This window comes from Myxocyprinus asiaticus, chromosome 14 (genome assembly GCF_019703515.2).
Source record: "Myxocyprinus asiaticus isolate MX2 ecotype Aquarium Trade chromosome 14, UBuf_Myxa_2, whole genome shotgun sequence".
NCBI lineage: Eukaryota > Metazoa > Chordata > Actinopteri > Cypriniformes > Catostomidae > Myxocyprinus > Myxocyprinus asiaticus.
The window spans coordinates 11,986,932-12,001,832 of record NC_059357.1 but is presented as its reverse complement, the minus strand read 5'-3'; the positions used below and the strand labels follow the sequence as shown (position 1 = coordinate 12,001,832).

Below are 14,901 nucleotides of genomic sequence, written 5' to 3'. Positions count from 1 at the left end.
CACAGTGCTCGGTTTCTAATAATAATCTGTAGGCTTCCACTGACACTATTTTAAAAATGTTCAGTCCAAAAGGAAATAATAAAGAAAGGACTCACGGGGGATGCGACTGGCATGCCAGGGTGCGGAGTTTGTGACAAATCCATGTTTTGATGCCGTGATGATGACCCACGTTCCTGGCCAATACTGAAAGACAAGTGTAACTATCCCATCTCCTCCTGCAAGGCTGGATGCAAAGATGGTCTGGTTCCCACAGACCTGAACTGTGGCTTCCTTTAGGGGTGACAGGTCACTGTTGTCGAAGACCTGCACTTTAATCAGCACCTCTGTGGAAATAAGAATAAAAGAGATGTAAAACACTTTATTAAAATGTATTCATTAATGTATTTTAACAAGGTTTTTGACTTTAACCCTTATTTTCGGTTTTGAGATTAACTTTGCTGACTAAGTTTGGGGTATCAGAGACCCCAATGATCCCTGTTAAAAAAAAAAAAAAACACTGCTAAAGCAGCAGCTTCACCAGGCTGGGAGACCAGTTTGGTCTGGTTTTAGCTGGTTTTTTTTTTTTTTTTTTTGGTTGTATGTCACAATGCTTCTGTTTGGAGTCAATTTCAACCCAGCAAAATTATTATTATTATTATTATTTTTTTTTTTTTACAAAAGTACAATAAAACAAATCCAAACAGACAACCGGCTACACAATCTGAACATCTTAGTGTGTGAAATGTATTGCAGTTATATATATTTTATGTCTTTTTGATGCATGTTATAAAGTTTTGTTTATAATCATCTCTCGTAAGATTAGGAAAGGTCATGATGTATCAACCTGATAATTCAATGTAAAGTATGTTTTTTTTCAAAAGGGCACAGACCAAAACAGAGGGTTAAACTGACTTTTAACAGAGGCTTTTTATCAGAGATGGGCCACTTCTATTTAAATGAATGGGAGAAATTGGAGATGGGAAAAACGTATGTAGAAAGGAAGTCCCGCCTAACAGGTAAAAGAGCCAATCACCTTTTAGATACAGATATCGCCTGTCAATCAACTCAAGAATGCGCATTATCTATACAAAACAGGAAAATTGTGTTTTTTAGCATAATCTGAGGTTAAGAAGCACATTTTATGATTCAAATGTTTTCAGATTTTACTGCTGATTTAGAATGTTCTTTGATCGTAATCCTGACCAACCATTTTGGAGATTTAGTTCTTTCCCCATTCAAGTAGAAAGGAGCTGCTCTTGTATGCTGCTTGTTTACATAGTAAAATAGCTGCCCGAGAGCATTCCAAAGATGGCCGCCAGTGGACCGTCTTGCTAGAAAGACTGCTTTTAACTCATAATTTCTCATCACAATCACAAACAAGTAACTGAGATGGCAAACTTTCACTTTAGTCATTTATTTTAACAGCTCAAAACAGCATTTAGCAAGTGAATATAGAATTGAAAAGCCTAAAAATGTGTTTTGTTTAAGCTAACTAACATATAGTAAAGTCTCATACAACACAACCCATGTGCTGTGTTTATGTCTGACACCCAGCCCTGGCCTACATACAACAGATAGAGGGATGGACTATGTTTAGATGTCTCTGTCCTGATTCGACATGCTAAGACTCTCGTTTGTTTACACTGAAGCCCAAAAAGCATGGAGTGCTGTTGAGCCTCTTTCAGTGAGCCAAAATGTCAGCCACCCTGCTCAATTGACGCTGAGCAAATGCAGCCAAGCTGTCTGGTTTAGATCCTGGACATGTGCTTACTGTTCGAAATGGATGACCTGGTTCATCACCCCAAAACCTTTACAAGGGAATGCTAAGAGAAATCTAAACATTCCAGTGAGACAGCCTTCCTTCTGATCTGTTTTTAGATGTTTGGATACACCAGGTTCCTTCTATTAAGCGTATTACAATTTGCTGTAAATACATACCTTAAAATACTAGTGTGTAGTATACAAGTATATAGTAGTATACTTTCTAGTGTAGATGCAGCATCACATAAAAAAGCACGTTTTTGATTACCTATGCTATTGTAGAAATGCACTATTCAGATTCAGCCATGATAAATTTATTTAACAAGTGAAAGTCACTGATAGGAATGTTACCGAGATAAAATAAGCAATATTCGACTGGTCGTGTGATCTCAACATGGTGGCCACCATGAGTCAGTCCATCTTTATTATTTCAAACATATTTTTTCAAAAGTAAAATTAATTTCTGTGGTAAAACCTTTTTCATGAGAAAATTTGAGTGCCTCTTTAAAAGTGATTTCTTCCAATCAGGACTGCTACCTGCTCCGTTAATTCAATGTTTGATTTGCGTCCTATTCACTCTGGCATGCTACAGCGTCCTTTTGTACCACTCGTTCTTTCGATTCTAAATGGGTCAATTGAAGCATGTAACCATGGATACAAGGAGATGTCAGCAGGCTAACTGTGGGGCAAAAATGGGTCCCTGGATTTCCTGGCGAAGAGACACAAGTTCAGTTCAGAAATTAAGATTTTTTGATTCAGTCATGCACGGCAGATCTAATCACTGATCATTTTCAAACAACCTATATGAATCACATTTAAAGAGAATCCACCATTATGCACAGAAAGGTCACCCTCTCTTGGAGAAATGTTTGGTGTCTTGTTTGGTCCAGTGTGTACAAGAAGAGAAAAGGGCAAAATCCAAAAACTAAAAGCTTTTCTGTGCATCATTCGTAAAACCATTCTAACATAAAATTTATATTTATACATTTGGCAGACACTTTTATCCATAGTGACTTACAATGCATTAAAGGTAGCCTATACATTTAATAAATGTGTGTGTTCCCTGGAAATCAAACCCATGACCTTGATGTTGTTAGCACCACGCTCTACTACAAATTACCGCAGAATGTGAACAATTTACAGACATTTTTGTTTCCTTATCGTTATGACGGAGGCCCACTGGATGAATGTTTGGCTAATAAAAACACCAAAAATAAAAATAAGTGATTAAAACATCAAAATAACACCTAAAATAATTTAGCTCATTTGACACTTATTTTGTTAACTGAAGGATTACTCTGCTTTCATTGTGCGAAACAATACAAATGTACTGTATTTATGTATGTACACATTTATTTATTTTCCCCCCCAAAGGAACTCAAAGTAATTGAGTTGAACAGTTTTTTATAAACAGAATTTTATAAACAGAACTCACAACTGCCAGGAATTCTTGTATACAATTCCACTTCCTGTCTATTGTTTGAGTTGAAGTGTAAGGCTCAAATTATCCAGGAATCTTTTCTGCAACATAAAGGTCTTCTCAGCCTTAAAAAAATTTTTCAATAAAACTAAAATGTTTATTGAAAACTAAAACATTAGTTCGTTAGACATAAATGTTTGTCTTGCTTTGAGTGGAAGGTAAAAAGGAACCTAAAATCCCTCCACTACTTCCATTGCAGGTTTCCATATGTGATAGTCTCTTTAAAACAAACAGCACTTAATTATTTACTTGTATTAGGGGAGTGAAATCTCACACAAGTGGCTCTCAAGAGCAGCTTTTCCCTGCGTGCTGCATCTCTTCTTGCCGTATGTTATAGGAAGCTAATGAGACTGCATGGAGTCTTCAGCACTTCGATGACTATTTGCCAGCAGTTTGCAGTTTCTGGATTTTTAACATTTCCAACAACAACAAACATTTTCATCCAATGGTAAATGTCTTTTAAATACATCATATCATTGGAGAGCACTGCTTACAGTAGCAGACCCCAAACATCCAAAATTGGCTAAAAACAATATACATTGCTAGTAAGTTCTATTTTTATCCCTTGCCCACTGAAATGATGTTGCCTCTCTCCACTCTAACTCAACAAAGGTTAAAGAGTGACATCAGATCTCACAGGCTCAGAGGTGTAATTTTCTCTTTGACAGGTGGTCCTGGTGTCATCGATGGCTCCGGACCACCCTGTTGTTATTTTTTTCAGATGGGCAGATTATGCATTAACAGCCAAGCAGGAATGTCTGCCTGTCAGCAGTCCTGTTTGCCAAAGCACCAGGTTTTGCTGGATACTTATAGTATAGTCGCCCTTACTGTGATGGCTGAATAAACACAGCACATTTTAGAGCTAAAACACAGAGGATAATGTATGTGTGGTAACAGGGTACAAAATTAACACCAAAAGTCCCAAATGCAAAAATCAGCCTTTGGTGAGTAGTTTAAAGTTCCTGCCAGTTAGCCACTCACTTTTTTTTTTTTTAGGAGATGCAACATGGTACAAGTCGCATTGTAAGGATAAAAAATATATATATTTCTTTGCCAGCAAGAAATATGACTGGTAAATTTTCATTTGCCATTGGCAGGTATGGCAAAAAGTTAATTCTGGACCTTGCGTGGTACTAAACCAGATATTTTGCCCATGTGGAGAGATGTTCCTAGTATCACATCTACCCTTTCTCTCAGTTATACAGAGCAAACCCTCTGATCTTCATCTGTAATTGCTGGCTTGAAGAGTCCTGAGTCTGAGATAAAGAACAACCCTCATAAATCATTCCAGAAAACCTCACCTTTTCCCCCTGAACCAGCTGGATGGATCATCGGTATGATGTCCTTAGCCCAGAAAAACACAGTTACCCAGACCCTGCTCAGCAGGACAAAACATCATGTAATAATCAGAAAAATGTAACTAAAATATACTCATGTCATAGCACTTTTTGAAATGCATGGGGTCTCCTCCAGGCTAGTCTCGCGTAGCCAGACTATGGCAAACCCTCTCGGTACACATTTAGCTTCTATTCTGGCAACTTTATAGACTTTGCAGCAAAAACATACCAGTCATCCTCAATACATGATTTTGCTGAAGGGGAAAAAACATCTTGTAAGGGGCTCAAAAGGTGTTGATTCATCCCCAGAGAGGAAATGCACAGCAGAAATGTGTTGACTCAGCTCTAATGAAGCCATTGTTACTCAGGGAATTTATAGACTTCTGCACAGCTTGTTGAGAGGAAATGTCTGAAATCTCTTTCTGCTGGCTTCATATTGGATATGTGAATTATGGACTGCACTATCAAGAAGGAAAACATCTTCAGAAAAACCTCATCAAGCCTGGCTTAACATGTTTATCTAAGCCTGAATACATTACATATTTAATAATTATATGTTAAGAATTTTAGGAAAGAAAATATCTTGACACATATTAGTTTTTTAATATTATTTAATCATATGAACGGTTGATTTCTTTATGTTACATTAATTTCATGTCATCATTCTATAACTTCTAGAAGAAATTAGTAATGTGTGTTCAATTGTATGTAGAAGCTGGGTATTATCCTATCAAATCCAGGTATTATCCAACTCCACTTCTGAAGCTGGCCAAGTGTTAAATTATGATTCGGCAAACACACACCACTATGTGTCCAGAATGCCCCCCTTAATTTTCCTTATGCCCCTCCAAATCTGAATGGATGGTGAAACGATCAAGGGGAACCCCCTACTCTGGTCCGGCGAACAGACAAGCACTTTCCCACCCTAAAGATCAAAAGATGTGGAAAACATGGACGAAATCGGGGAATCCAGAGTTAACTTTAAAATGCGGAATGTCACGTAACTTCACATAGTTGAGATTGTTAAGTAAAATTGGCATATGTTGTGTGTGTAGATGACAGAGAGCATTCTTTAACTTTGAAGTGTGCAGCACATGCAGACCATATATGTATATAATTATATCACAGCCTTTTGGGATTTAATTAACACATTAAGCCATATAGTGAACTCCTTATCGGACGGTTAGAGGCTGTCATCAAAAACATACAAACTAAAAGTGCTTCATTCTGTTTTCCGAAAAAAACAAAAAAAAACAAAAAACATGTAACTAGACTTGTGAAATTGAAGAAACTGCAACAGAAATATATTACTACTGTATAGTAAAAGATAATATTCAATGCAGTATTAATAAATAATAAGTAATAATAAATATATATATATATATATATATATATATATATATATATATATATATATATCAATAATAATAATAATAAAACAGTTTTCAACAATGCTTTCATTAATAATGTGATGCTATGCTGAGCAACACTGTATTTAACAAAACTTCAGTTTATTTAAAAAAAAAAAAAATAGTGCAACGGTATGTTGAAAAGTAATAGTTCCGTTTTTATTTAACTTAAGTTCTACTAATTAATTTAATTAGACAATTTTTTGATGATAACATTTATTTAAACTTTAAAACAAGGAATTCAGTAAAAATCTAATGAATATTTAGGAAAAAATCAAATGGATTTCATAGGGCCCTAGAAACTTATTTCTCACTCTTTGTTCAGTGCCAAGTGTTTACTTGAAAACTTGTTTCTGTTTTCCTTACCTCGCTAATCATTTATTAAAATTCAAACATTAATTTCCATATTTTTTATTTGTACAAAGCAGTTTGCCAACAGTAACACTGTAACAGTCTGTTTTTGTCTTAAAGGAAAAAATTATGCATGGCCAAAAGGATTACAAGCAAAATTAGGAAGCCTCACTAAAGCCTAATACAGATTACTGTTTTAAAACATTGCCAAACACATATTAAGGCACAATACTGCTAAATCAAGCAAGCATAAACACACACACACACACACACACACACACACACACACACACAAAAAAAGCCAGACATGCTGCACTTGATGACGTTCTGTTGGATTGTGTTTTATACACACTGGGTCTTCAAAGTCAAGGATCTCTTTTAATGTAGATGATGTAATTTCCAGATTGTTACGCATTTTTCCTAAAGCTATTTTTCACACCCACCAAACAAAATATCTGAGGCACATTGCGATGATGTGAAGCAGGATCTCCTCAGAGGTCAAGTTTACAGTGGCTCTGCCGCTGATAAATCTACCGTTTCCTTTAAGCGTTTGGGTGTCTGGTGTCAGCACACAAATTCCTACCTTTGAACAACTGCACAGCAAGCTCATGGCGGGCTGAAGGCCAGGCACACACTCCTTAAAGTTGTGACGGCCAGTGTTACCAAATAATCTTGCCAAACCATTCTGTACCCTTCCACTCACAAACAGTCCTAGCTACAGTATAAAGGGCCATAAATAAAAGATCCGCTGTTAAAGCAGATGACATCACCTCATCTGAAAGAACTTTCTTGCTAAAGCACAAAGCACAGGTGCTTTGAATTTACAGGAGGTGGAAGAGCATTGGTGTCGACTTTCAGATATTTAGACTAGAGGTGGGGGAAATTTTTCAAAGTATTACAATATTTTAACACCAAGAATATATATTTTTATTTACACTTTTACATAAATATTTTTTGGAAAACAATTGACAACCACTTATAGCAAGTCTATAAGAAGACAAAATGTGATGCAGCATTAGTTCAGCAAACACTGAAAATCGCTTGGCCAACGCATTGCCAACACGTGATTAGGTTTAACACATTTAACGTGCGTTCTTGCGTTACAGAAACAAACCTCAGTAATCAAGGGGGCGATAGAGTAACCATTAAACCGGATGTGTTATTATTCAGGTACAATGCTATAAATATACTTAATTTAACTTACTATCTCAGCAGTATTCTCTTCAAACTGTTGCACCACCATGACAGTATTTGGCTTGAAAGAAAACTCAATGTAGAAACGGACAGTTCACACTAATGTCCACTATAGTGCCCCTTGTGGCAATGTTGAGAATGCAACACGTACTTGAGTTGTGTTATAATTTGTGGTCTGACACATTTTGGAAGGCAACAAAGCACAAAATTGAGCTTGCGTAGCTAGAAGACTCTGCATTCACGTACTTACATAGAGTATGTTTAGGCATTATGACTCTACGACAAAGTTTAGCACTTGATGCGCAAAGCACCTACGTCCAATGAAGATGAATCAAAAACGATAAAAAAAAGCTATATATCACAATTTTGAATTGCAACTCGCTAAACTTAAAGAATCGTAATATTATGGTATCGCGACCCAGATTTTATATAATCTAGTATTGCCAGATCCTCGATGATCCCCACCCCTAATTCAGACTAGAAACCGAACTCAATCCACTTCAAATTCCTGTTTCTGAAAAGAACTAGAATGGAAATTTCTTCTCTGCTCGTTCTCTACGGATGTTTTATCATTAGCACACTTAAACTCTTTATTATTAACGGACATATAACTGACATTACTCTAGACTAGGGATGTGCCTGGGTGGTAGAGGTCGACCGATTTTGCAGATACTGACAACCGATAAGGTGGTGGGAAAGGCCGATAACCGATTAATCAGCCGATAGTTTAAAAAAAACAAAAAAACAAAAATAAATTAATATATATATATATATATATATATATATATATATATATATATATATATATATATATATATATATATATACATACACACACACAGCTCTGGAAAAAATTGAGAGACCACTGCAAAATTATCGGTTTCTCTGGATTTACTATTTATAGGTATTTGTTTGAGTAAAATGAAAATGTTTGTTTTATTCTATAAACGACTGACAACATTTCTCCCAAATTCCAAATAAAAATATTGTCATTTATAGCATTTATTTGCAGAAAATGACAACTGGTCAAAATAACACAAAAGATGCAGTATTTTCAGACCTCGAATAATGCCAAGAAAACGAGTTCATATTCATTTTTAAACAACAAAATGCTAATGTTTTAACTAAGGAAGAGTTCAGAAATCAGTATTTGGTGGAATAACCCTGATTTTCAATCACAGCTTTCATGCGTCTTGGCATGCTCTCTACCAGTCTTTCACATTGCTGTTGGGTGATTTTATGCCACTCCTGGTGCAAAAATGTAAGCAGCTCAGCTTTGTTTGATGGCTTGTGGCCATCCAACTTCCTATTGATCACACTCCAGAGGTTTTCAATGGGGTTTAGGTCTGGAGATTGGGCTGGCCATGACAGGGTAGTCCTCCATCCACACCTTGATTGACCTGGCTGTGTGGCATGGAGCATTGTCCTGCTGGAAAGGCCAATCCTCAGAGTTGGAGAACATTGCTAGAGCAGAAGGAAGCAAGTTTTCTTCAGGATAACCTTGCACGTGGCTTGATTCATGCATCCTCACAAAGAAGAATCTGCCTGATTCCAGCCTTGCTGAAGCACGCCAGATCATCAACTCCACCAAATTTCACAGTGGGTGCAAGACACTGTGGCTTGAAGGCCTCTCCAGGTCTCCGTCTAACCATTAGACGACCAGGTGGAGGATCGGTGATGATCTGGACAGATTCGTATTTGTGAAGGACGCATGAATCAAGCCACGTACAAGGTTATCCTGAAGAAAACTTGCTTCCTTCTGCTCTGACAATGTTTCCCAACTCTGAGGATTGGTTTTTCCAGTAGGACAATGCTCCATGCCACACAGACAGGTCAATCAAGGTGTGGATGGAGGACCACCGGATCAAGACCCTGTCATGGCCAGCCCAATCTCCAGACCTGAACCCCATTGAAAACCTCTGGAATGTGATCAAGAGGAAGATGGATGGACACAAGCCATCAAACAAAGCGGAACTGCTTGAATGTTTGCGCTAGGAGTGGCATAAAGTCACCCAACAGCAATGTGAAAGACTGATAGATAGCATGCCAAGAAGCATGAAAGCTGTGATTGAAAATCAGGGTTATTCCACCAAATACTGATTTCTAAACTCTTCCTAAGTTAAAACATTAGTATTGTGTTGTTTAAAAATTAACTTGTTTTCTTTGCATTATTCGAGATCTGAAAATACTGCATCTTTTTTGTTATTTTGATCAGTTGTCATTTTCAGCAAATAAATATTCTAAATGACAATATTTTTATTTGGAATTTGGGAGAAATGTTGTCAGTAGTTTATAGAATAAACAAAAATGTTCATTTTTCTCAAACACACCTATAAATAGTAAATCCAGAGAAACTGATAATTTTGCAGTGGTCTTAATTTTTTTCCAGAGAAGTGTGTATATATATATATATATCATACACATTTGATGAGGAATAATAAAAAAAAAAAAACTATCTGCAACTATTGGTAGAGATTTTTGCCGATAGCCATTAGTTCCAAAAAGCAACTATCGGCACAGATGAACTAATACATCACTCTACCTCTACTGGGTGTTCTACCTGTACTAGGTGGTTTTACAACTGACTAGTCGATTAGTGGGCTCAACTACTAACATAAATATTTTTAGATGTAGTGGTTTTAATGGGAGACAAAATTTTAAAATGTATAGACGCTTAGAGAGCTATTTTTGCTTGATAACTTCATAACAGTAACAGAATAACAGTCAGCACAGTAAAACCTTCTGCAAGACATTTTGTTCCTTTAATGCTTTAGGTTTAGTCTTTTTATGTGCTGTTGTTACAACAAAGCACTACACCAACAATACATTTCAAGACGATCACTGTTGGACATGAAATCCTCTGCTGTGAGTAATATTCCCATATTTGTAAGGTGTTGTGGAGAGATTAAAAGTCTTTTGCTGATTTTGTCTGACACTGTTTAAATAAATACTTGGCAGTAAAAAAACTTAAACTGCTTGATGTCGTGTACTAGATACGTACCCACAATTTTATCTTGCAGTTCTGCGCTTTTGAACGCGCAGCAAGGATCGTCTGAAGCACTCCGGTTACATTGAAGTGCGTCATTCTGTGTTCAGGATGCACATAAGCGGTTTTGTGCCACTTTGTATTGGGGCCTTTCTTATTTCTTACTTTTCTTACTTTGATAGTTTTGTGCAATAAGATGTTATAGTTATTTAGCTTATTTATTTGTTGAAGTGCTGTGCTTAGTGTCTGTATTTCCCTCTGAAATGTGTCTGATCGGGGTCACATGAACATAACAGAGCCAAATTATACATTATTATCCTTAACACTGATAGTCGTGCAAACAACCAACAGACTAGTCGATTATGAAAATTGGTAGTTGTGCACATCCCTATTCTAGACATGGCTGATTTGATCTCACTACAACTCTTACAAGTCAGGCAGGTTCCAAATTTCAATGACACCCAATCAAAGCGCCATGCAGTACAATACAGCAATTGTGTCCAAAATAAAAGCATACAGTGGCAAGCTGGGACAACACTCAAACCGGCGCTGCCATGGTTACACTTTGTGTGAACGGAGGATGTAATTCCCCCTTAAGGGGAATCTCATGAAATCCACTGGAAGTTGACAATATAGTGACTCATTAGGGGGTGACTGGACAGTATCCTACACATCCATCAACACAACACAAAAGCAAAGAGCAGAACAGCTCCTGCTTTTCAATGAAACCATCTCCTAAAAGACTTTTGCCTTTATTGCCTTGCGATTCAGTCCAGTGTCCTTTCAAACTAGGGATGTGAATCAGCATGGACCTGGGGATACGTTATTATATTGATATCTGGGTCACAATACAATAATATTGCAACTCTTTTTGTTTAGTGTATTGTGATTCAAAACAAAATCACAACAAAGGGAAAGAATATGTTGATTATAAATATACGTCAAATCTTTTCAATACAGAAAACTATTGATTAAAATTGTATATTTGTGTATATGTATATTTGTGTTCAGTGGAGTTGGGTCTCTTGTGCACTTCACATGAGGAGAGCTATTTGTGTTGTGAGTTGCTGCCTAAACTGCCCAAAACAAGAGGAACTATACAGCTGTTTTTGGAATGGTGCAAATAGTGCAGGATCAACACCTGCCTAGAGGTACGAACGGATGCACTAAAACATCCCACAGTCAGATTGCATTAGTGTCTTGGCTGGCCTTCCCTCGCCAGGCCTTTGTCCTGAATCAGAGGTGGCGGCTCTGGGTGTCAGCTTGATTAGAAGGGTGATGTGTGTGCCGTGCCACTGCAAAAACCCATAAGGATAACAAAATTTCATGCTCTGTTAGATGCTTTGGACTTTGTCAGTTATAAACATCTGATGCCTCAGTGTGACAACCAAGTATAAAGCCTTTAGTTCACCGCTGTAAAGCTACAGAAATGCAGAAGTCTTAAGAAAATCAGGATTTAATGGGTTTTGTTACAAAGATCACAAGAACACGACATAAAATTATCCTATGGTGCCAGTGTTCGCTCCAAAATCTAAGTTTCCTAAACCAAAACCAGAGAAGTGACAGGAGGCTACCCGGTCATGCTGCTATTGTGTTGACAGGCTGGGGTAACCACACTGGACCTGACATGAATCGTAATTCAGAGCTGGGGAGAAAAGTAATCAGATTCATTACAACTGATGACAATATCAGACCTAAAAAAATAGAGTTCACCTCTGTGGAATGAAGCAGGATGCAGAGACCCTGTCTTAAAAATATTGATGAAAATGTTAGTCAAAATGATTTAATTAGCTGTTGTCTTTCCAGTCTAAGGGTGTTTTCATACTTTGTTTCAAGGGGTCTAAGCATGATTTGTGTGATTTTTGACCCATATACAAACAATCTGACTCCTTTTAAGCTAACCAACTGAGACCATCGGGAGGTGGTCTGAGTACAGTTTGCTTGCAGCATGCAGTTCAGTTCGCTAATAATGTGCACTGTGATCAATAAAATATGTTTTATTGAACATGGAAACCTGTGCTCATGCTGCTTTTTCTTGTCAAGATCATTAATCATGTTTAATTAATCTCATAAATTAATACGTGGAGCTAATTGTAAGCATAACATTAAATATAACCCTGATAATAATAATTATCATAAATATTACACTTTAAAAAGCAGGCTGGGTTCCACAAATACAACTAAATACAAAACTGACTGAGACATTAACTACGTTTACATGGATACCAGGCTTATTGTAAGAAAGTGGGTTATAGCGAGAAAGCAAAGTTCCGGTTTACATGCACTGTATAAGCGGTGTACTCTTTACTCTCGTATACATGCGGCTCGGTCAGTAAGCAGCTTTATCCACAGCATTGTAATTTCCCCGCAACGCTTAAATAACAAACAAGGCATCCGAGGAAGACTTTGCTATTTTATTCTCCATTGCTTTGCCTTTTTTCCAGATATTTCAGAGTTGTTGCTGTGTTTGTTTCCATAACTTTCTATCGTCACCTGCAGCGGAATTGTGCAGCAATAGTGGGATTTTCCTCTTATGTAAAACTCTGGGATTCCCCCAACACATATATGTGAACGTGAGTGACCATCAATATTTTACATTGGTGTGTATACATGGGTATATTTTATAATGTATGTGCTTTTCCCGTTGTACTTTGATAAATTCTGATTTTTTTTCTGCTGTTTTGACTTGCTGTTGGACTCCATCCAATGACGTTTGCTATGCGGTCTGTTCACGCACATGCACACTCTTCAAACACCCATTAAAACGCCACTTATGTGTTTACATGGCCACATTAAGCCAAACGCTCAAAGAGAAACCTAGGTGTGTTAAAACACCTTCTCTTAATCCCTTAAAGGAAATTGGCATTCTCGTTTACATGTTTCAGAATGCCGCTTTCTGCCAAAACCCTGGAATAATCAGTTTTCTTAAGTGCATGTAAACATGGTCATTGTAACAAGTGGACCAGAAAGAGATCTTAGACCATGGACTGTGTAAATCCAAAGAGAACTGGGTTTCTTTTCACTCCGTTCACTTTTTGGTCCACTTAAAGGGGTCTGAGTATGGTTCTTTCAGAGAGGACTCAAATGTGAAAAACACCCTAACAGTAATAACCGATCATATTTATTTTAAATGAACCACATTTAAAGACAAAATGCTTAAGCCAGGTTTATTAGACAAACTTTGATGTTGGCTTGACTTCCTGAAAAAACATTTTTTTCTTTTTTAAAAACAACAAATTTATTTGTATGACATTATTTATATGTGCATACAGAGATTTTTCACATAAAATCTGGTGCTTGCACCATGATTCCTTGATCTATTCCTTGCTAATAGCTTCACCTTATCATATGTCAGTAACGTGCAAGACCTAGAATATATCTGGCTGACTTTGATGTAAATATTTCCTATCAGCATAAACAGGAAAGCTTAGTCAGTTAAATGCTTTCCAGTAAACTGTATTACAATAAAACGTGGATAAAAAGGATCCCAGGCTTTTAAAAAAGTAGTTCCATTTCTTTCTCAGCTATAGTACGGGGAGCTCCCACATGGTTTTATTATGTGGCTTCACCTCTAGGCCTCTCTGAGCAGAGCTGGAGTCCAGGGCTAGAGGTAATGAACTTCTCATGTGAGCCAAAAACCTCTAATGAGTTTGCAAGAAACGGATAAACTAACCACAAATGACTAAGCAAATGCTGACTAGTCAAAGTTTCAAGATCATTAGACAGACGTTCTTTAGAACTTCTCTTAATTAAAAAAAAAATGGCTAGGAGATAAGAAAGAAATTTGAGGTCAAAATATCTGTGGCTGAGTTTATGGAGTTTGTGAGCGGCTTAGAAAAAAACTCTAATGAGAGAAAAGAAGCTCCAAGCCCACATTAATATTCACTGGAAGTTGCTGAGGAAGAAAAGACTGTTCACAAAAGAGTTTTCACAAACAGCCCCTTAAAGGTTCGCTTGGTCCTGTGGTGACATAGTATGCCATCAGAGAAACAAAACTGGGGCAAGTAAATACTTAAAACGTTCTTGTTTGAGGGGATTGGCATTGGCAACAAGAGCGCTCCACATCATAATACGTAAACAAACAATAGTGCCAAAGTAAAAGAGTTTTATAAAATCTAAATGCCTGCATTAACAATTCAGCGTCTTGAACTTCTTTCTCGTTTAAGAGTGATCAGCCCACCGTCGTGTGGGTGGGATTGATAATATGACACTATACTGTTTGCAGTCTAGTTCCTTATACTGGCAATAGGCTACTTTCAAATCAAGGTAAGAATGCCGCAAATGTCATTCAAAACGGTGTTTCTAAAGCTCTGTGTTCGTTTAAGCAACCTCTTTACTCTATAGATTCACTGTATGTCTGAACAGTTTAAAATCCTTTGTTACCAAACAGTAACTCCCATAAGG

At 37.1% G+C, this 14,901-nt stretch overlaps 1 protein-coding gene across 1 annotated transcript in view; it reads right to left on the bottom strand.

Moving 5' to 3' along the window:
- Positions 1–14,901, bottom strand: part of LOC127451580 (protein FAM171A2-like) — a 56,306-nt gene that overhangs the window by 40,973 nt on the left and 432 nt on the right. Inside the window, exon 2 of the mRNA XM_051716359.1 lies at positions 96–323. Coding sequence (XP_051572319.1) covers positions 96–323 — 228 coding nt within the window. The remainder of the gene's footprint in view (positions 1–95; positions 324–14,901) is intronic.